This window comes from Neoarius graeffei, chromosome 8, assembly GCF_027579695.1.
Source record: "Neoarius graeffei isolate fNeoGra1 chromosome 8, fNeoGra1.pri, whole genome shotgun sequence".
Taxonomy (NCBI): domain Eukaryota; kingdom Metazoa; phylum Chordata; class Actinopteri; order Siluriformes; family Ariidae; genus Neoarius; species Neoarius graeffei.
Genome location: NC_083576.1, coordinates 63,839,663 through 63,862,855, shown reverse-complemented (window position 1 = coordinate 63,862,855; position 23,193 = coordinate 63,839,663). Strand labels below are relative to the sequence as shown.

The following is a 23,193-nucleotide window of genomic DNA, read 5'->3' as shown; positions in this document are numbered from 1 at the left end:
AACTGATATTGTATTCACAATAGAACATAGACAACATATCAAATGTCAAAAGTGAGACATTTTGAAATTTCATGCCAAATATTGGCTAATTTGAAATTTCCTGACAGCAACACATCTCAAAGTTGGGACGGGCCAATAAGAGGTTGTAAAAGTTAAAGGTACAAAAAAGGAACAGCTGGAGGACCAAATTGCAACTCATTAGGTCAGTTGGCAATAGGTCATTAACATGACTGGGTATAAAAAGAGCATCTTGGAGTGGCAGCGGCTCTCAGAAGTAAAGATGGGAAGAGGATCACCAATCCCCCTAATTCTGCGCCGACAAATAGTGGAGCAATATCAGAAAGGAGTTCGACAGTGTAAAATTGCAAAGAGTTTGAACATATCATCATCTACAGTGCATAATATCATCAAAAGATTCAGAGAATCTGGAAGAATCTCTGTGCGTAAGGGTCAAGGCTGGAAAACCATACTGGGTGCCCGTGATCTTCGGGCCCTTAGACGCCACTGCATCACATACAGGCATGCTTCTGTATTGGAAATCACAAAATGGGCTCAGGAATATTTCCAGAGAACATTATCTGTGAACACAATTCACCGTGCCATCCACCCTTGCCAGCTAAAACTCTCTAGTTCAAAGAAGAAGCCGTATCTAAACATGATCCAGAAGCGCAGACGTCTTCTCTGGGCCAAGGCTCATTTAAAGTGGACTGTGGCAAAGTCAGACGAATCAAAATTTGAAGTTCTTTATGGAAATCAGGGACGCCGTGTCATTCGGACTAAAGAGGAGAAGGACGACCCAAGTTGTTATCAGCGCTCAGTTCAGAAGCCTGCATCTCTGATGGTATGGGGTTGCATTAGTGCGTGTGGCATGGGCAGCTTACACATCTGGAAAGACACCATCAATGCTGAAAGATATATCCAGGTTCTAGAGCAACATCATGCTCCCATCCAGACGACGTCTCTTTCAGGGAAGACCTTGCATTTTCCAATATGACAATGCCACACCACATACTGCATCAATTACAGCATCATGGCTGCGTAGAAGAAGGGTCCGGGTACTGAACTGGCCAGCCTGCAGTCCAGATCTTTCACCCATAGAAAACATTTGGCGCATCATAAAACGGAAGATACAACAAAAAAGACCTAAGACAGTTGAGCAACTAGAATCCTACATTAGACAAGAATGGGTTAACATTCCTATCCCTAAACTTGAGCAACTTGTCTCCTCAGTCCCCAGACGTTTACAGACTGTTATAAAGAGAAAAGGAGATGTCTCACAGTGGTAAACATGGCCTTGTCCCAACTTTTTTGAGATGTGGTGTTGTCATGAAATTTAAAAATCACCTAATTTTTCTCTTTAAATGATACATTTTCTCAGTTTAAACATTTGATATGTCATCTATGTTCTATTCTGAATAAAATACGGAATTTTGAAACTTCCATATCATTGCATTCTGTTTTTATTTACAATTTGTACTTTGTCCCAACTTTTTTGGAATCGGGGTTGTACATTTTATCGATTAAAAATAGTGAATTTCCTACCTAATATACAGTGGGGGAAAAAAGTATTTAGTCAGCCACCAATTGTGCAAGTTCTCCCGCTTAAAAAGATGAGAGAGGCCTGTAATTTTCATCATAGGTACACTTCAACTATGAGAGACAGAATGGGGGGAAAGAATCCAGGAAATCGCATTGTAGGATTTTTAATTAATTAATTGGTAAATTCCTCGGTAAAATAAGTATTTGGTCACCTACAAACAAGCAAGATTTCTGGCTCTCACAGACCTGTAACAACTTCTTTAAGAGGCTCCTCTGTCCTCCACTCGTTACCTGGATTAATGGCACCTGTTTGAACTCGTTATCAGTATAAAAGACACCTGTCCACAACCTCAAACAGTCACACTCCAAACTCCACTATGGCCAAGACCAAAGAGCTGTCAAAGGACACCAGAAACAAAATTGTAGACCTGCACCAGGCTGGGAAGACTGAATCTGCAATAGGTAAGCAGCTTGGTGTGAAGAAATCAACTGTGGGAGCAATCATTAGAAAATGGAAGACATACAAGACCACTGATAATCTCCCTCGATCTGGGGCTCCACGCAAGATCTCACCCCGTGGGGTCAAAATGATCACAAGAACGGTGAGCAAAAATCCCAGAACCACATGGGGGAACCTAGTGAATGACCTGCAGAGAGCTGGGACCAAAGTAACAAAGGCTACCATCAGTAACACACTATGCCGCCAGGGACTCAAATCCTGCAGTGCCAGACGTGTCCCCCTGCTTAAGCCAGTACATATCCAGGCCCGTCTGAAGTTTGCTAGAGAGCATTTGGATGATCCAGAAGAGGATTGGGAGAATGTCATACGGTCAGATGAAACCAAAATAGAACTTTTTGGTAAAAACTCAACTTGTTGTGTTTGGAGGAGAAAGAATGCTGAGTTGCATCAAAAGAACACCATACCTACTGTGAAGCATGGGGGTGGAAACATCATGCTTTGGGGCTGTTTTTCTGCAAAGGGACCAGGACGACTGATCCGCGTAAAGGAAAGAATGAATGGGGCCATGTATCGTGAGATTTTGAGTGAAAACCTCCTTCCATCAGCAAGGGCATTGAAGATGAAATGTGGCTGGGTCTTTCAGCATGACAATGATCCCAAACACACCGCCTGGGCAACGAAGGAGTGGCTTCGTAAGAAGCATTTCAAGGTCCTGGAGTGGCCTAGCCAGTCTCCAGATCTCAACCCCATAGAAAATCTTTGGAGGGAGTTGAAAGTCAGTGTTGCCCAGCAACAGCCCCAAAACATCACTGCTCTAGAGGAGATCTGCATGGAGGAATGGGCCAAAATACCAGCAACAGTGTGTGAAAACCTTGTGAAGACTTACAGAAAACGATTGACCTCTGTCATTGCCAACAAAGGGTATATAACAAAGTATTGAGATGAACTTTTGTTATTGACCAAATACTTATTTTCCACCATAATTTGCAAATAAATTCTTTAAAAGTCAGACAATGTGATTTTCTGGATTTTTTTTTCTCATTCTGTCTCTCATAGTTGAGGTATACCTATGATGAAAATTACAGGCCTCTCTCATCTTTTTAAGTGGGAGAACTTGCACAATTGGTGACTGACTAAATACTTTTTTGCCCCACTGTATTTATAGTAGCTTAATCCAGTCATTAAGCACTATAGCAATTCAGTAAAAAAAAAAAATCAGTTAAGTAAGTAATGTAGTTTACTCGTACTTTTCTAAAAGTTTTGTGTTATCATTTATTCCTTCAACAGTATGAAGGAATATTAGGAGACTAGACTTCTATCCTGTGACTGCACATGCTTTTTCTTGATGCGTTTTGGTGTACTGTCCTGCAGGCACTGTGCACAGCTGTGACTGAACAGAATCTCTTGAAGACAGTCACTCAGTTGTTTGCTGAAGCAGAAGTGGCTCGGCTATCAGACTCTAATGGACATGAGAAGCACCTGTCTCTGCATTACTCTTACACCCAAGCCGCAGGTTCTTAACCACTAACTGTTGTCATCAAACACATCACCAGTGTAACATTGTATTATTTCATTAATCACTAAGCCTTAATCATTCTCAACATGTAATTTCAGAATTAATAGCATGCACATGTCACAGTGGTGGTAATCTGCACTTCTACATTCAGTTCTGTTTTCTTGCAGATTCCAGTGTGTATGATGAGATCATGCAGCCAGTCCTGTATTCTGGCTACCTCTACAAGTCAGGCTCTATGAACAAAGGCACTTTATCCCGCAGAACCAGGGAAGGTAGGCGACAATGTAACAAACAAAGCAGTTGGCAGAAGTTTAGGAGCAGAATGTGCTTCTTCAGAAGATGACACAAAAAGGGCCTCTTGGGGCTTACTTCACTGACCAGCATATAATTTTAAATGTATTCAGACATCTTGCTGAGCAATGGTCTAAGCAGCCAGTGATTATACACTGTATAATGACTTGTACTTTAATATTATTTTGTTTGATTTTATTGGCACACTTTCCCAGCAGATTTACTGACCATGCAGTGGCCATCTCTGTGCATTTATTTATTTGTTTGTTTTTAGATTTCCAAAAGTTTTGGTGCTCGGTGGAGAAGAATCTTCTGTTTTACGAGTCCGATAGGTGCCATGAACCCAACATGAAGATAGAGGTCAAAGACATCATCTGTTTAGGAGTTAGCAGGCCAGACTCATGCACAAGCAATAATGGCTTCATTGACAGGTATCCCGCAAAAACGTCGAAAGCATGCAGCTCCAAAATACTATCTCATCTCATTATCTCTAGCCGCTTTATCCTGTTCTACAGGGTCGCAGGCAAGCTGGAGCCTATCCCAGCTGACTACGGGCGAAAGGCGGGGTACACCCTGGACAAGTCGCCAGGTCATCACAGGGCTGACACATAGACACAGACAACCATTCACACTCACATTCACACCTACGCTCAATTTAGAGTCACCAGTTAACCTAACCTGCATGTCTTTGGACTGTGGGGGAAACCGGAGCACCTGGAGGAAACCCACGCGAACAACATGCAAACTCCGCACAGAAAGGCCCTTGCCGGCCATGGGGCTCGAACTCGGACCTTCTTGCTGTGAGGCCACAGCGCTAACCACTACACCACTGTGCCGCCCTCCAAAATACCAGTAAATGAAAATGGATATACAGTGATCCCAAATGTGTGTGTGTGTGGGGGGGGTGACTTCTTCAGCAATGCACGCAAACATTAGCTAATGAATACGCATACGTTCTGAAGTTTCCATGTCATTTTATACACCCATTAATTATAAAAGGTTTACTTCTATGTTTACGTACACATTATAGACCACCGACCTGCCAACAAACAGCTTGTAGTCTTTTGTAATTCCTTTTCATATTTATCGCAATTTTAAAAAAAATATAAGTAAACCTCTTGTAGTAAACACATCGATACAGCATTTCCTGGGTGCATGGAGCAACAGGATCCAGGTTAAAAACACGTTTTAATGGGAACTGACCACCAGTGTGTAGATTTTTCTCATTCATTGGCAGGTATGTAATTTCTTGACAGTGAATGAAAGTTAACCTTTTACTGTAAAGTGTTGTATATTGCTGCATTGAAAATTTTTAAGTGATCCTTCTTTTTCACTTGGTTTAAGGTTTCGATACACTTTCGAACTCTACCTAACATCTGAAAAGCTTGTCCAGTTTGGCTTAGAAACTCCAGATGATCTACACAGTTGGGCAAAAGCTATCGGAAAGGTAAACATGAAAATACATCAAAGTGTACACCCTGCATACGACCTTAAGCGTGTCATCTGAGGGGTTCTGAAGCACTCTTTTCTGTTCAGGCCACCACTCCTCTGAGCTGCCACTGCTTACTGACGAGGGAGTTTGAGCGTGTGGGCATGTTGCGCTATAAGGCCATGCTGGACCCGCGGCAGTGGAAAGAGGGCTTCTTTGTTTTGCAAAAGTCCAACCTCTTCATTTGTCCTGGAAATGATGGAGCTGCTGAGGACATTATTAACCTGAAACGCCTGCAGGAACTCAGTGAGTCTTTCAAGCCCACTTTGTTTTATCTGGATCGGTTTTATGTTTTGTGCATCTACCCCTGGCTAATTTTTTTTTTTTTTCCCCCTCTCTGTTTTAAATTTTTAAAGGTATAGCATCAGAGACAGACAACCATGAAAAGAAAGACATTTTGGTTCTAGTGGAGAAAGGAAGGTGAGCTTTAACTTTGGACATTTGTGATGATTTATGAATCCAGGCCAGAAAACCGATCCACAGAAACATCTTGATCGAAATGGTGTGTGCTTGTGTATTTAGGACTCTGCACCTGCAGGGCATGGGGCGTACAGACTTTTCTCTGTGGTATACAGACATCCAGAAGGCAGCAGGAGGCAAAGCCAACACACTGAAGGACCAACAGCTGAGCAGGAACGACATCCCCATTATTGTTGACAGCTGCATTGCTTTTATTACACAGTATGGTGAGGACACAAACGCTACGTTCACACTGCAAGGCTTAATGCTCAATTCCGATTTTTTTTGTGAAATCCGATTTTTTTGTGAGGTCGTTCACATTAACAAATATATGCGACTTGTATGTGATCCTCAGTATGAACGAAAAGCGACCTAAAAGTGTTCCGCATGCGCATTGCAGGATACGACGACGTCACACGCAGTGAGCATGGCCAGTGTTTACGGAAGTAAAACTGCCCGGTTGCGGTATGACCCATCCAATCTAGCTTGAATAGCTGTATCCCCCCAAATGGAAATCAGCTCCCTAACCTCTGCGTCCTTCCATTGAGAGGATTCAGAACCTTCACAGCCCGAAGCGTCCCTCGCATTGATGTCATGCACAGGGGCGCAGATACGTTTTTTGAACTGGGGGGGACAAAAAACTGGGGGGGACAAAAAACTGGGGGGGGACAAAGCTGCCAGCAAACCAACCCCAACCCCGATATGCCTGTCAAACTTGTTGTTAGTAACCATAGCAACCAAGCTCGAGCTCGCAACCTGTGCAGTCTGCGCAGCTCAACCAACCGAATATCAGTCTTTGTTTTATGTGAGTTGTTGCAACTATGTATACACTGCTGTGCACCTCAATAAACCGAATGGTAATTAGTCTTTTGATTTTTCCGTGAGGTTTGCCTTATACAAAGAAAGACAGCATAGACGTTTTTTCCTCCCTATAAGTGGGGGGGACCGCACGAGGTGAATTTAAATATGACTCGTCCCCCCCTCTATCTGCGCCCGTGATTATGCGCCATGTTGTTGTAACTTTTTTTGAGAGACCCGCCGCCTACTTCAGCGCAGAATAGTGACGTTTGTGGCTTGTTGATGACGTGTAAGTCGGATGAATGCGACCTGGCGGTTCAGACTGAAGTCGCATATGAAAAGAGCAGATAGGGATCGGAATTAGGACCACATATCCAAACGGCCTGGGTCGGATTTGAAAAAATCGGATCTGTGTCGTTCATATTGTCAATAAAAGATCGGATACAGGTCACATATGGGCGAAAAGATCGGATTTGAGTCACTTCAGCCTGCAGTGTGAACGTAGCCAAAGTGTACATATGAATGTATTCTTTCTTCAAATGCAGTTCTGCATTACATCCACTTACAAGGCTGAATTATTGCTTGTTGCTGTAATTATATTTCAGGTTTGATCTTAACCTGTGTTAGACTTGTAAATTTATATTCATGAATTTTTAATGTCTGGAATTACCCAAGGCAAACAAAGCAAACTCTAAATTTTCTGAAAGGTACAACTCCCCACCTGGTGATCGTCGCATTATAAACAAACATGACAAACAATAGCAGCACATTTTAAATTTAAAGGCAGTTAAAAATTAATGATTTTAATTTCCTGGGGTGTTTTAGCCTGTGAAAGATTTTTGATTGATTGACTGATTCTGGACAGTAAAGGAAAAAAAACGTGATAGTCAAAACATTGTCATGAACAAACAATAGCGTAGCCACAAGGCAATAACATAATAATGTTCAGAAAGGATTAGGAAGAAGTAAATAACTTATCAAATCCTAACCCTCTATACCACCGCTAATCAAACGTCACTTTCTGCCATAATAAAAGAAAAAGAAAAAATATATATATCCCTACGTACATATACACTTATATTATCAATAGAATGTTGTTGTAATTCCTCCTCCCTATACCTCATAAAGATCTGTTCCTTATACCTTTTTTTGAACTGGTTTATAGTTGAACATTTGATGAGCTCCACATTCAAACTGTTCCATAGCTTTACTCCACAAATAGAGATACTGAACATTTTTTACGTTGTCCTAGCACTGCGAGTTTTAAATTTCAATTTCCCCCTAAAATTATAGCCATGAAAGACAAACCGTATTAACTGTACTAAGCTGACTACAACCCCAATTCCAAAAAAGTTGGGATGCTGTGTAAACTGTAAACAAAAACAGAATGTGATAATTTGCAAATCATGGAAACCCAATAGTTCATTGAAAATAGTACAAAGACAAATCAAATGTTGAAACTGAGAAATTGTATTGTTTTTTTGAAAAATATATGCTCATTTTGAATTTGATGTCAGTAACACGTTTCAAAAAAGCTGGGACAGGGGCATGCTTACCACTGTGTTGCATCAGCTCTACTTTTAACAACACTCTGTAAACGTTTGGGAACTGAGGAGACCAATTGCTGTAGCTTTGAAAGAGAAGTGTTGTCCCATTCTTGCCTGGTATACAATTTCAGTTGCTCAACAGTTCAGGGTCTACTTTGTCATATTTTGCGCTTCATAATGCACCAAATGTTTTAAACGGAAGACAGGTCTAGACTACAGGCAGACCAGTTTAGCACCCAGACTCTTCCTATGAAGCCATGCAGTTTTAACATTGTCAGGAAGCGGTTTGTCTTGCTGAAAGAAGGAAGGCCTTCACTGAAAAAGATTTTGTCTGGATGGCAGCATATTGCTCTGAAACGTGTAAATATCATTCAGCATTAATGATGCCTTCCCAGATGTACAACCTACCCATGTCATGTGCACTAATGCACCCTCATGCCATCACAGATGCTGGCTTTTGAACTGTGCACTGATAGCAAGCCGGATGGTCCCTTTCCTCTTTAGCCTGGAGGATGTGGTGTCCATGATTTTTAAAAAGAATTTCTACTTTTGATTCGTCAGACCTCGGGACAATTTTCCACTTCGCCTCAGTCCATTGTAAAAGAGCTCAGGCCCAGAGAAGGTGGCGGTGTTTCTGGATATTGTTTATATCTGGTTATAACTTGCATTTGTGGATGCAGTAATGTTAGTAGTGTTCCTGAGCCCATACAGTGATTTCCACTACAGACACGTGTCTGCTTTTAATGCAGTGTCTCGTGAGGGCCTGAAGATCACAGGCATCCAACGTCAGTTTTCAGCCTTGTCTCTTGCATACAGAGATTTCTCTAGATTCTCTGAGTCTTTTAATGATCTGTACCATAGATGATGTGATCCCCAAATTCTTTGTAATTTTACATTGAGGAACATTATTCTGAAATTGTTGCACTGTTTGCCCACGCAGTCTTTCACAGAGTGGTGAACCCCTCCCCATCTTTACTTTTGAGAGACTCCGCCTCTCTGGGATGCTCTTTTTATACCCAGTCATGTTACTGACCTGTTGCCAATTAACCAAATTTTTTTTCCGCATTACACAACTTTTTTCAGTCTTTTGTTGCCCCGTCCCAACTTTTCTGAAACATGTTGTTGACCTCAAATTCAAAATGAGCATATATTTTCTAAAAAACAGTAAAGTTTCTCAGTTTCAACATTTGATATGTTGTTTCTGTACTATTTTCAATGAAATCTAGCGTTTCCATGATTTGCAAGTCTTCACATTCTATTTTTATTGATGTTTTATATGGTGTCCCAACTTTTTTGGAATTGGGGTTGTATATGGCAGCGCTGCCCATGCATCCAACGTCCAACATCCAATTTAGGAATTGTTTACATTGTCATGGAAATGACAAATTTCAGAGTCTGAAGAGACAAAATAGAACGTGTTGTCAAGTTGTAATTATTGTTTCCATAATTCCTGGACTGAGACACTGATATTTGGATAAAAATACCATATGTACACGACACACATTTCTTTTGCTGGTGTGGCTGTGATTCTTTGTTTTGGCAGGAAATTTAGTAAATTATCATCACGCAGAGAAAATGTAGTCTCGCTGTTTTTCCTCTGAGTTACTTTTTCTGTTGAGACCTCAAGTACTTAATGCAGAAAGAATGTATTACTCATGCCTTTCATTGGAAAGCTTCTGAAGTGAACTGACTTTAAGATCTTTAAACCAAACTAAGTGTGCATCTGAAGATCCTCTGATAATTGTCTCATATTTCTAGGTCTGGGCCATGAAGGGATTTACAGGAAAAATGGAGCAAAGTCCAGAATCAAGCTTCTGATGGAGGAGTTCCGGAAGGATGCCCGCAACGTGAAACTCCGCATCGGAGACAATTTCATTGAGGATGTAACAGATGTGCTGAAGAGGTTCTTCCGTGAGATCGATGACCCCATATTCATGGCAGATCTGCACCCATACTGGAAGGAAGCTGCCAGTCAGTAGTTTGTCATGCCCATGTATTCTTTGTCACATCGCTCTGCACACATCTGTGAATATCATGGCTATACACTACCGTTCAAAAGTTTGGGGTCACCCAGACAATTTTGTGTTTTCCATGAAAAGTCATGCTTTTATTTACCACCATAAGTTTTAAAATGAATAGAAAATATAGTCAAGACATTTTTCTGGCCATTTTGAGCATTTAATCGACCCCACAAATGTGATGCTCCAGAAACTCAATCTGCTCAAAGGAAGGTCAGTTTTATAGCTTCTCTAAAGAGCTCAACTGTTTTCAGCTGTGCTAACATGATTGTACAAGGGTTTTCTAATCATCCATTAGCCTTCTGAGGCAATGAGCAAACACATTGTACCATTAGAACACTGGAGTGATAGTTGCAGGAAATGGGCCTCTATACACCTATGGAGATATTGCACCAAAAACCAGACATTTGCAGCTAGAATAGTCATTTACCACATTAGCAATGTATAGAGTGGATTTCTGATTAGTTTAAAGTGATCTTCATTGAAAAGAACAGTGCTTTTCTTTCAAAAATAAGGACATTTCAAAGTGACCCCAAACTTTTGAACGGTAGTGTAAAGTTTCACTGAATGCTGAGCTGCTCACTGATTTCTCTTGATCTGCAGAGATATCTAATAAGATGCAGAGATTGGATAGATATAAAGAGCTCATCCGTGGTTTGCCACACGTCAACCGCACCACTTTGGCTGCTCTCATCAGTCACCTCTACAGGTTGCCTATTTCAAAATATACCGTTTCAGACTTAAGCTGTAATCATGCCGAGAATTGATGGTTTGTGAATGTCTCTATCTTTTTTTTTTTTTTCTTAAAAATACATTTTTCTTTTTATATTCTCCTCTCTCAGGGTACAGAAGTGTGCTGACCTGAACCAAATGTGCACAAAGAACCTGTCTCTACTGTTTGCCCCGAGCCTCTTTCAGACAGATGGCAAAGGAGAGCATGAAGTAAAGATCGTCGAAGACCTCATTGACAATTATCTCTATGTCTTTGATGTGAGTAGAAAAACTATGATCCAGTCGTCTGCAGTACTGTGGGACTCCCACACTGTAACAGAGATGTAACAGTTTGCAGTGTGTTGAAGCAGCCAGTGCTTGAGGCACTGGAGTCAAAAAAGACTGGATGAATCCCACAGATTAGCCTGACAACAACAATTACATAGAATAAAATCTGTCCTAGTGATGTTTCTTTCCAATGTTAGTTTGTTTAAATAATTATTTTCAAATTCGCCTTTTTTTAATCAACAAAATTGCGACAAATGATAATTACAGTGGGGCGGCACGGTGGTGTAGTGGTTAGCGCTGTCGCCTCACAGCAAGAAGGTCCGGGTTCGAGCCCCGTGGCCGGCGAGGGCCTTTCTGTGTGGAGTTTGCATGTTCTCCCCGTGTCCGCGTGGGTTTCCTCCGGGTGCTCCGGTTTCCCCCACAGTCCAAAGACATGCAGGTTAGGTTAACTGGTGACTCTAAGGCTACGTTTACACTAGACCGTATCTGTCTCGTTTTCTTCGCGGATGCACTGTCCGTTTACATTAACCCCCCTGAAAAAGCGGGGAAACGGGAATCCGCCAGCGTCCACGTATTCAATCTAGATCGTATCAGCTCCGGTGCTGTGTAAACATTGAGAATACGCGAATACGCTGTGCTGAGCTCTAGCTGGCGTCTCATTGGACAACGTCACTGTGACATCCACCTTCCTGATTCGCTGGCGTTGGTCATGTGACGCGACTGCTGAAAAACGGCGCAGACTTCCGCCTTGTATCACCTTTCATTAAAGAGTATAAAAGTATGAAAATACTGCAAATACTGATGCAAATACTGCCCATTGTGTAGTTATGATTGTCTTTAGGCTTGCCATCCTTCCACTTGCAAGTAATAAGTGATATGCGCTGGGATCTCACACACAGCGGCTCAGTCCCGAATCGTGGCTTGTTCACTTCACTCGCGCGCTGTGTGAGCTGCGCAGGGCCGGAGTGCGCACCCTCCAGAGGGCACTCGCTGTTCAGGGCGGAGTGATTTGGAGCGCAGGATGCCTGCGGAGCCGAGCGTATCCGCGTATTGGTGTTGCTGTGTGCACGGCTAACGGTTTTAGTGTAAACGCGAATCATTTTAAGAACATTAATCTGATGATCCGCTGATTCGACGTAATGTAAACGTAGCCTAAATTGACCGTAGGTGTGAATGTGAGTGTGAATGGTTGTTTGTCTATGTGTGAGCCCTGTGATGACCTGGCAACTTGTCCAGGGTGTACCCCGCCTTTCACCCGTAGTCAGCTGAGATAGGCTCCAGCTCGCCTGCGACCCTGTAGAACAGGATAAAGCGGCTAGAGATAATGAGATGAGATGAGATCATTACAGTGGAAGTACGGTAGACTTCATGTCCTGTCATGTTCTTTGATCTTTAATATTGCCTGTGTATTATTTTGTTTTAATACTGCACCAGGATGGTATTAGAATGACAATCATGTGATATCTTCATAGTGTAATTTGAGATTACTTATGTTTATTTTTAATTACTTTTAAAGATCGATGACGAACATAAAACTCAGATTGAACTGGAAATCAGTCTCATCACAACCTGGAAGGACACACAGGTTCAATAATATTTCTGTCACTCACCAACACCTTTTGAAATAAACCTATGACAAGAAGTAGAAGTAGTACGCTTGGCCTTAATATGCCATGTATTTTTTGGATCCAGCTCTCTCAGGCAGGAGACCTGATTATTGAGGTCTATCTGGAGGAAAAAACACCAGACTGCTGCATAACTCTGAAAGTAAGTACAGACTTATTCACAACACGATTATGCCACATGTTGGAAGGCCTTAAAAATGTTTGCGTGAATTTTGCTTTGTTGGTAAAAGGTGCAGTTTCAAATTATAACCACACGATGGCACAAGGTAACCATACACCTACTTTTTCAGTCCGTGTGTTTTTTCTTTTGTCATCTATTTGTCTGTAGGTTTCACCCATGATGTGTGCTGAGGAACTGACTAACCAGGTGCTGTATATGAGGAATGTCCCTGCAAGTGAAAAGGATGTGTGGATGACCTTTGAAGCCATTGAGGATGGGGAGCTTGGTAAATAGATACATACCAGTCTGCTTAAACAAGACTGAATCAGTATGACATTTGGGAGACGTTAACTGATATTATGCTATATTCAATATGAGACAATAAATCAACACAAAGCTATGTCGTGTTTTAGGACATTCTTAGTAATTCTATTTGTTTTTGGGATTTTTTTTTTTTTATACAGAACGGCCTCTTCACCCAAAAGAGAAGGTTCTGGAACAAGCATTACAATGGTGTACCATGGCTGATCCTAGTTCTGCATATTTGTTGGTAAAGAAGGTGCCCAGACAAGAGGTTATTGACATCTTTACAGGTGATTTCCTATTATTTACTTGTGAACTTACTTGTAATAATGCAGTTGCATAACATTTTAATAATAAAAATCTTTTCAAAAGCGAATGAAATCAGTAAAAGGCCAAACCACAGTAATGCAGTGAACTGTAAAAGTACAGTAAGTAAATACATCCTATATGAAAGGTTATTTTTCTCCTTTTTTGGTTCAAAGCCTACAAGAGTGAAATTGTGAAGTTTGGAGTTTTGAAGTGCAGAGAGGAGACACCTAAACTTCTGCAAGGGACCAAATTCCAAGAGCGTCTGTTCCAAATCCAGGATCACAAATTACTCTTAATGAAGGATAAGAAAGTATGTCTGCTTGTCATCATCAGCATTTCCACTTTCTGTTGAGTTGAAAAAAATATGAATTGGGGAAACTGGAGGCCAGTGAATCAAAACGTTTTCTGTATTCTAACTATTGTAGACCAACAAACCTGAAAAGGAGTGGCTATTAAAAACTATGAAGATTTACATTGGAATAAAAAAGAAGTTGAAAGCCCCAACGAAGTAAGATGATATTTTCTTGTTTATCTCTGTTACACTTTTCTTGATGCTTTTGTTTACAAATCTGACATTCTCATTAACTTCTGTCTAATTGCAGATGGGGTTTCACTGTGATGATAGACAAACATCAGATGTAAGTATTTTATTTTGAGTTAATTGGTCCAATGATCATTTACTTCATTGCTTGCGGCCTTATATAGAGCACAGATCATGTTGGTGTGTTTGCATAATAAGTAGTAATCAGTTTCCTCACCTTGACAGATATCTCAGTTGTTCCAGTGAAACAGAGCTTTGGGACTGGATGACCAGTCTCCTGAAAGCACAGGTATCACCCTTTTACATGGGTATTGTTTCTTACCTACTTGGATATCAGTTTCTAGGTAGAGTTCATTGGATATCATTTCAGAATTGCTCATTGGTAACTTGAAACTATTGCCGCTTTTCCACTACAAACGCGGCTGAGCCGTGCCGTGCTGAGTTGAGCTGAGTCGAGGTGAGCGGGGCTGTTGGAGTTGCATTTCGACTACAACCGCGCTGAACCGTGCTGGCTGGAAGTGGGTGGACACATTGGGTGGAGTTAGCGAAAGTGGGTGGACGTCACGTGATGTCGTTAAGCAGCGCAAACAGTGACATCAGTGAGCTTTTAAGCGGTAGTCTCACGACCCGAATAGTAAACAATAAACATGGAGGACATGGAGTCGTTAGTGTTGCTGGTCTTGGTGCTGTGGCTTGTTGTCACCGACAACGCCAACAGATACTGGCAAGAGCGTATAGATGAGGCGAGGCGCATAAGGCTTCAGAAATTCTCGTAATTCGTAATTCTTCTTCTTCCGGGTTTACGGTGTTTACAGATCCCAGCGTGCTCGCGGGGCGTGTGTGGGCATGTGAGGACACTCCTCCTCACCAATCAGTGCACAGGGGAGTGTCTGCTCACGCCCCCAGCCTCACTCGGCTCGCTTTGGCTCGCTTCAGCCCCACTTCAAAACGGTGCGAGTTTTAGGGGCTAAGCAGGGCTGAAGCGAGCTGAGTCGTGCTGTTTTTTGGTAGTCGAAACGCAAGCTGTGTCGGGCTGAAGTGAGCTGAAGTGAGCTGAAAAAGGGTAGTGGAAAAGGGCCATATCAGTACTTTGCTCATATAGTTTGATCCATTTCTCAGAATGATGATTTGCGGCCTCCTGTGATGAGACGCCACTCCTCATCTGATATCTGCAAGCAGAAGTTTGGTACCATGCCCTTAGTTCCAATCCGTGGAGAAGAAAGCAACACCAACTCCACCATGCTCTCTGCTAATCAGACACTGGTAACATAGATAGAATTAGCTTCACTGTCTTTCTGCTTTGACACCCTCTAGTGTCAAATTTTTTAAACTCCTCTTTAAGATTTTATGTTCACCAATCGTTTTGTGTGTTCACAGAGGAAGCTTCATGATAGGAGGACACTATCAATGTACTTTGTGAGTATGTCTTTTGATTTTACTTTTCTGCTACTTGCATGCAATTTGAACATTTCTTGATTTATGATGCACATGAAAATTTTCAGTTTAAGTCAATTTTGAAGGCTTGGTCTTTTTGTACAAACCCCATTTCCAGAAAAGTTGGAATATTTTCCAAAATGTGATAAAAACAAAAATCTGTGTTTTGTTAATTCACCTGAACCTTTACTTAACTGACACAAAAGTGCAAAGAAAAGATTTTCAGTAGTTTTGCCAACTTATTTATATTTACAAAATACAGTTGAAGTTAAAATTTGATGCCTGGAACACACTCAAAAAAGGTTGGGACAGAGGCATTATTTCCATTGTGTTGCATCACCTTTCCTTTTATTAACAATTTTTTAATTGTATGGGAACTGAGGATGCTAATTGTTGCAGTTTTGCAGTTGGTATTTTTGTCGATTCTTGCTCAATACAAGACTTAAGCTACTCAACAGTCCATGAACGCCCTTGTCTGATTCTCCCCTCATGATGCACCATACATTCTCAATAGGAAACAGATCTGGACTGGCAGCAGGCCAGTCAAGCACACACACTCTGTCTTCGAAGCCACGCTTGTTGTAGCCTGTGCAGAATGAGGCCTGGCATTGTCCTGCTGAAATAAGCATAGACTTTCCAGGAAGAGACATTGCCTTGATGGCAACATATTTCTCTCTAAAATCCCAATACAGATAGTCGTCGACTTAGGACCTATGCAACTTACGACCGATCGACTTTACAACCATTTGGTTATGACTGGCAAGTGTTTCCTAGCTGAGCTAGCTGAGCGTATGACAGTTTCCGCCCTAGCTCCCGGCAGCGCCTCTCGCTGCGTACAACAGTTTCCGCCCCAGCTCCAGGCACATGCGCAGTCTCTCTTGCGCTCCCTCGCGCACTCCGTCATACAGTTTCCGCCCTAGCTCCTGGTTTATGAAACGAGCAAATGCTCCTGCCGGCCCGAGCACTGCAACAGCTGATGATGACGTAGACGACCCACAGCCAAGCACCAGTGATGCCAGCGGTCACTGAATTTTGTATTTTGCTATGTTTTACATTTGTATTTTGGTATGTTTCAAACTAAAATGTTTTTTTATTTTTCACACCTGTATTTCGTATTTTTTGTTTTGCACATATTAAACGAATTGTACTGTATGCAGTGTAGTATGCAGTGTTTGACTTAAACCAAATAATGAGCCAAGGTAATGAAATAAGAAAATGTTGATAAAATAAGACTTTAAGATGATTACAATATCATTACACATCACAATATACTTATGTTCATTTAACATAGGCCGACTTACGACCAGATCGGTTTACGACCGGTCAGTCGTAACCAAACGCAGTCGTAAGTCGACGACTACCTGTATATGCCTCTGTGTCAATGGTACCTTCACACACATGCAACTCGCCCATGCCATGGGCACAGCTGAACCTCCATACCATCACAGATGCTGCCTTTTGCATTTTTCTCTGATGATAAACTGGATGGTCATGTTCACCTTTGGCACAGAGAACTCGGTGTCCAGTTTTCCCTAAAACAAACTGAAATGTGGACCCTTCTGACATTTCCATACATTTCCAGTGTCTTTCGGTCCATCTGAGATGAATTTGGGCCCAGAGAAATCGGTGGCATTTCTGCACAGACTTGACGAATGGCTTCCTCCTTGTGTAATACAGGTTCAGGTTGCATTTCTGGATGCAGCAGCAGACTGTGTTTAGTGACAACAGTTTTCTGAAGTACTCCTGAGCCCATATGGCTATATTTGTCACATTAGCATGACAGTTTCTCAGGCAGTGCCGCCTGAGGGCTCAAAGGTCATGCGCATTCAACAATAGTTTCTGACCTTGCCCGTTACGCACTGAGATGTCTCCGAATTCCCTGAATCTTTTCACAACATTATGTACTGTAAATTTTGAAAGACCTAAATTCTCTGCAATCTTCATCGAGAAATGTTCTTTTTGAATTGACTAACAATTCTTTCACAAATTTTGGCACAAAGGGGTGAGCCATGACTCATCCTTGCTTGCAAAGACTGAGCTTTTGGTGCATACTTCTTTTATACCAATCATGATACCCTCATCTGTTACCAATTATAACCTGCTTATTTTGGAATCTTCCAAAATGATCATCTCATTAACTGTAGCCGCTTTATCCTGTTCTACAGGGTCGCGGGCAAGCTGGAGCCTATCCCAGCTGACTACAGGTGAAAGGCGGGGTACACCCTGGACAAGTCGCCAGGTCATCGGAGTCCTATGAACTTATTTTGCCTCTGTTCCAACTTTGAGTGTGCTGTAGGCATCAAATTCTAACTTCATTCATATTTACGAAATACAATTAAGTTAGTTAGTAAAACTATTGAAAATCTTTTCTTTGTACTTTTGTCAGTTAAGTAAAGGTTTACGTGTATTAAGAAATCACAGATTTTTGTTTTTATTGCATTTTGGAAAATGACCCAACTTTTCCAGAAATGGAGCTTGTGTGTGTGTGTGTGTGTGTGTGTGTGAGATTTTTTTTTTTTTTAACCCGTTTTTGTACAACCCCAATTCCAAAAAAGTTGGGACAAAGTACAAATTGTAAATAAAAATGGAATGCAATAATTTACAAATCTCAAAAACTGATATTGTATTCACAATAGAACATAGACAACATATCAAATGTCAGAAGTGAGACATTTTGAAATTTCATGCCAAATATTGGCTCATTTGAAATTTCATGACAGCAACACATCTCAAAAAAGTTGGGACAGGGGCAATAAGAGGGTGGAAAAGTTAAAGGTACAAAAAAGGAACAGCTGGAGGACCAAATTGCAACTCATTAGGTCAATTGGCAATAGGTCATTAACATGACTGGGTATTAAAAGAGCATCTTGGAGTGGCAGCGGCTCTCAGAAGTAAAGATGGGAAGAGGATCACCAATCCCCCTAATTCTGCGCCGACAAATAGTGGAGCAATATCAGAAAGGAGTTCGACAGTGTAAAATTGCAAAGAGTTTGAACATATCATCATCATCTACAGTGCATAATATCATCAAAAGATTCAGAGAATCTGGAAGAATCTCTGTGCGTAAGGGTCAAGGCTGGAAAACCATACTGGGTGCCCATGATCTTCGGGCCCTTAGACGCCACTGCATCACATACAGGCATGCTTCTGTATTGGAAATCACAAAATGGGCTCAGGAATATTTCCAGAGAACATTATCTGTGAACACAATTCACCGTGCCATCCGCCGTTGCCAGCTAAAACCCTATAGATCAAAGAAGAAGCCGTATCTAAACATGATCCAGAAGTGCAGACGTCTTCTCTGGGCCAAGGCTCATTTAAAATGGACTGTGGCAAAGTGGAAAACTGTTCTGTGGTCAGACGAATCAAAATTTGAAGTTCTTTATGGAAATCGGGGATGCCGTGTCATTCGGACTAAAGAGGAGAAGGATGACCCAAGTTGTTATCAGCGCTCAGTTCAGAAGCCTGCATCTCTGATGGTATGGGGTTGCATTAGTGCATGTGGCATGGGCAGCTTACACATCTGGAAAGACACCATCAATGCTGAAAGGTATATCCAGGTTCTAGAGCAACATATGCTCCCATCCAGACGACGTCTCTTTCAGGGAAGACCTTGCATTTTCCAACATGACAATGCCAAACCACATACTGCATCAATTACAGCATCATGGCTGCGTAGAAGAAGGGTCCGGGTACTGAACTGGCCAGCCTGCAGTCCAGATCTTTCACCCATAGAAAACATTTGGCGCATCATAAAACGGAAGATACGACAAAAAAGACCTAAGACAGTTGAGCAACTAGAATCCTACATTAGACAAGAATGGGTTAACATTCCTATCCCTAAACTTGAGCAACTTGTCTCCTCAGTCCCCAGACGTTTACAGACTGTTGTAAAGAGAAAAGGGGATGTCTCACATGGCCTTGTCCCAACTTTTTTGAGATGTGTTGTTGTCATGAAATTTAAAATCACCTAATTTTTCTCTTTAAATGATACATTTTCTCAGTTTAAACATTTGATATGTCGTCTATGTTCTATTCTGAATAAAATATGGAATTTTGAAACTTCCACACTATTGCATTCTGTTTTTATTTACAATTTGTACTTTGTCCCAACTTTTTTTGAATCGGGGTTGTACGTTGTTTGCTATGAGATTAGCTAAACCTATCTAATGTCATCTCTTGTGGTACAGACAGACTCTTGCCTTTGCAAAACAGTGTTTCCCTAATTGAGGAAATCCATCAGGTTTCCTCGACCCTCCCATTCCTGTTGGGACTTGAGGTTTCCTGATACGACACCATCAGGATGTTGAACTGACTAAGTGAAGATAACAGGATGCGCAGGGTGGAAGAATTGTTCCACTGCATTGTTATGTGACCGTAGCCTTGAGGGCAGGCTGGGGCCTCTGTCCAAAACTCTTGTGTTTTGGAAATGGGGTGGAGGGGTAGGAGGGAAATGTGTAGCCTCTGGTAGTTTCTGGTGACTCCTGAGCCTAAAGCATTTACAAGCAAATTGTTTGTTGCTTTTTTTCTTCTTTTATCCTTAGTGTATTCAGCAATTATCTTGAATTTGTCACTGTGATACTGATCCAGAGATTAAAATCAATGAAGAAAATCTCATGAAATACCTTTGAATGCAGTAATTTTTTTTGGCTTTTAGTGAACATACCAATAACCACAAATAGCATCTGATAATTGGAGATGATCTTTTAGATAGCCAGTTGCTTTTGAGAACTTACCTTGGTGTGTTGCTAATCTAGGGTGTAGGCTTTAGTGCAGATTACGCTGTGGTAGGCATTATACTCATTAGAAGTATGTCTGAATCCACATACTACTATACTAAATAGAATGTAAAAATAAAATGTGACTTGTAGTGATGACCTATTTTTGTTATACTGTTCAGAACAGAAGTATATGTGTATATACAGGTTATATACAGATCTGTATAATCTATATGAATATCCCTGATAGGGCGGCACGGTGGTGTAGTGGTTAGCACTGTCGCCTCACAGCAAGAAGGTCCTGGGTTCGAGCCCCGTGGCCGGCGAGGGCCTTTCTGTGCGGAGTTTGCATGTTCTCCCCGTGTCCGCGTGGGTTTCCTCCGGGTGCTCCGGTTTCCCCCACAGTCCAAAGACATGCAGGTTAGGTTAACTGGGGACTCTAAATTGACCGTAGGTGTGAGTGTGAATGGTTGTCTGTGTCTATGTGTCAGCCCTGTGATGACCTGGCGACTTGTCCAGGGTGTACCCCGCCTTTCGCCCGTAGTCAGCTGGGATAGGCTCCAGCTTGCCTGCGACCCTGTAGAAGGATAAAGCGGCTAGAGATAATAAGATGAGATGAGAATATCCCTGATAGCACTGGGGAAAAAAAAAGTTTTTGAGCTGTGTTTTGAAGGAGGAGAGATGAGGCTCCATGGAAGTGAATTTTATAGCTTGTGTGTTGCCGCACTGAAAGACCACAGAAAAGCCCAAATCGGTGTATAGAGAGAAATATCTGGACGTTTACATAAAGTATTGACGTTTTGCAGAAGTCCTTTGAGAGATGTTGATCCTTGCTTTGAAATGCATGCTCCTGGTAGGAGTTCCATGGTTCTTGAAATTCTGGAAAAATCATGGAAAATGTAATTTTATTTTCGAGACCTGCAAACTGTTTTGCAAAAATGCTAAAGTGTCAAGATATAAGGTTTTGGAAAAGTCCACATTGGGGCACAAGTAATCAATCCAGCACCTCTGCTCTAAGTCATGAAGAAAATTTTTTTGGACATACTGTGGGGCTGGAAGAAAACCCACCAAAATTTGCATTATTTAAAAAAAAAAAAAGTGAACCGTGTTGGTGTGTCACGGTACGCGTTTTTATGGAAATGCAAGCCAAAAACTACTAAGGAATTTTTTAAATTTAATGTCAGCTGTAACATACTGTAACATACACAACTGCTTGGCCTCTTTGTTCAGCCCATGAAAGTGCAGCAGGACTCGTTGGAGGAACAGGATGAAAGCCCAGAGCCACTCTACGAGGAGGTTGGTGACTTTAGCCTGCAGGTGCTGAAGTCCCTAGAGAACAGCTTACTATCCAGTGGCCATTCCAAGAGTCTGGAGGTGCCTCCACGTTCCGAGAGCCTCGGCCAGGGGAAGAGCAGGTCATTAGAACGCACAGTTGTCCCAAAACTGACCCGTTCTATTGGGGGAGAGGGATCTCTAGACACGCTGATGCACGAGGGACCGCGTGCTTCTTTAGAGTGCAAATCCTGTAGCCCTTCAGAAGAACTGCTCTTACATGAACTCTCAACGCTTTTTAAGAAACCAGAAGATGAACAGTGATCTGTTGAGAGCAATGACCCAAGATGACTAGCTGCACCTCTATGACACATCCTGAATCAGAAACTGGTATTATATCCTGCTGCCTGGATGTGAAGTTCTGCTTAAAAGCATTTAAACAATTTTTTTTTTCTTTCTTATGAGGATTTTGGCCATGGTTGTATTATTTCACATACATAAAATTTACCAGTATTATAAACCTTGGACGTTTTACTTCCTGTTTCTAATACTTGTAATTCTTTTATGCACTCTGTATATAACTGGTATGTAATATCATATGGTATATGACCTGCTTCTGTTAACAAACCTGACTCATTTTAAGCAATCTTGAAAGACCAAACTGAAACATCCCAGTTTATTTGTTCAAAATTAAGCATTTAAAGCATTCTGACTCAGTATCCTGCTTCTTTTTTTTTTTTTTAATTAGACTGCCAAATTCATTTATAATGTAAATAAAATGAAGCCTTTTATATAGTTGACTTTTTGGGCACAGAAATCCCAATTAATCCAGCAGATGTTGCTAAAACTGCTTTTCAAATATTTTTGTAAAATTGCTTTATTTTAAATGGCAAACTAATTAATGTGTAGTGTAATTCTTTCATGTACAAGCTCTGGGACTTTTTTTTTTTTCACAAATACAAATTTTTTTTGTATTTATTAATTTATTAATGAGTCTTCCAGCATTTCTCAACATTCAGATACTGAAGCATTTGATGGCGATGATATTTGAGCAGCTTCTGTCCAGCTTGACTCTGGGACAGTAGAGGGCAGTGTAGGCTTAGCATATAATTGCTTGACAATCATGAAATGTTTAATGTATTCCACTTTTCTACAGAGATTTACTGATTTTTGCACAGTAACCTACAGGCTCTTGATTAAACATATTTATGCTACTGTATAATTGTAATATTACCGGTATGCAAGCGCTTTTCTTTGACTGCTATTCTTTCATTTGGAACATAACACTGGGGCTTAGTCAGTGTTCTGTGACTTATAGCAGTGTTACATGCCACCAAACACCTGTAAAGGTTGAGTTCTAACTGCAAAATATTTTGATTTTGCTGAATCTTTTACAGAAACTGAATGAGGATGTTGGAAATATACGAGTGGTTTTGCAAAATGGACTCCGTACATTCTATAATGTACGTATAAAAAGTATAAAAAGTCAGCTTCACTGGCTGACTTTCATTTATAAGGCAGTTATTGGTTTGTTACCATCCTATTTATCACTGTTTTCTTGGTCCTCAAATAATAGATATAACCTCAGATCAAACAATATTATTCTTTTTAACATACCAACTCCTAGAACCAATTTTGGAAAATTAGCCTTTTAATATACTGCCCCCTCAACCTGGAATGAACTCCAGAAACAGTTAAAGCTAGATTTGTTCATT

The 23,193-nt window shown here is 41.2% G+C and overlaps 1 protein-coding gene across 1 annotated transcript in view; it reads left to right on the top strand.

Annotated features, from left to right (window-relative positions):
• The window catches only part of arap3 (ArfGAP with RhoGAP domain, ankyrin repeat and PH domain 3), a 62,345-nt gene extending 39,889 nt beyond the window's left edge, over window positions 1–22,456 (top strand). The window contains exons 14-34 of the mRNA XM_060927992.1: window positions 3,371–3,512; window positions 3,683–3,787; window positions 4,081–4,237; window positions 5,151–5,253; window positions 5,343–5,541; window positions 5,652–5,715; window positions 5,818–5,981; window positions 9,858–10,070; window positions 10,721–10,826; window positions 10,960–11,107; window positions 12,633–12,701; window positions 12,809–12,883; window positions 13,070–13,187; window positions 13,366–13,494; window positions 13,687–13,823; window positions 13,939–14,021; window positions 14,116–14,151; window positions 14,280–14,343; window positions 15,174–15,317; window positions 15,432–15,470; window positions 21,437–22,456. Of these exons, the coding sequence (XP_060783975.1) occupies window positions 3,371–3,512; window positions 3,683–3,787; window positions 4,081–4,237; window positions 5,151–5,253; window positions 5,343–5,541; window positions 5,652–5,715; window positions 5,818–5,981; window positions 9,858–10,070; window positions 10,721–10,826; window positions 10,960–11,107; window positions 12,633–12,701; window positions 12,809–12,883; window positions 13,070–13,187; window positions 13,366–13,494; window positions 13,687–13,823; window positions 13,939–14,021; window positions 14,116–14,151; window positions 14,280–14,343; window positions 15,174–15,317; window positions 15,432–15,470; window positions 21,437–21,802 (2,661 nt within the window). The 3' untranslated portion in view covers window positions 21,803–22,456. The remainder of the gene's footprint in view (window positions 1–3,370; window positions 3,513–3,682; window positions 3,788–4,080; window positions 4,238–5,150; window positions 5,254–5,342; window positions 5,542–5,651; window positions 5,716–5,817; window positions 5,982–9,857; window positions 10,071–10,720; window positions 10,827–10,959; window positions 11,108–12,632; window positions 12,702–12,808; window positions 12,884–13,069; window positions 13,188–13,365; window positions 13,495–13,686; window positions 13,824–13,938; window positions 14,022–14,115; window positions 14,152–14,279; window positions 14,344–15,173; window positions 15,318–15,431; window positions 15,471–21,436) is intronic.
• Window positions 22,457–23,193: the final 737 nt, after the last annotated feature.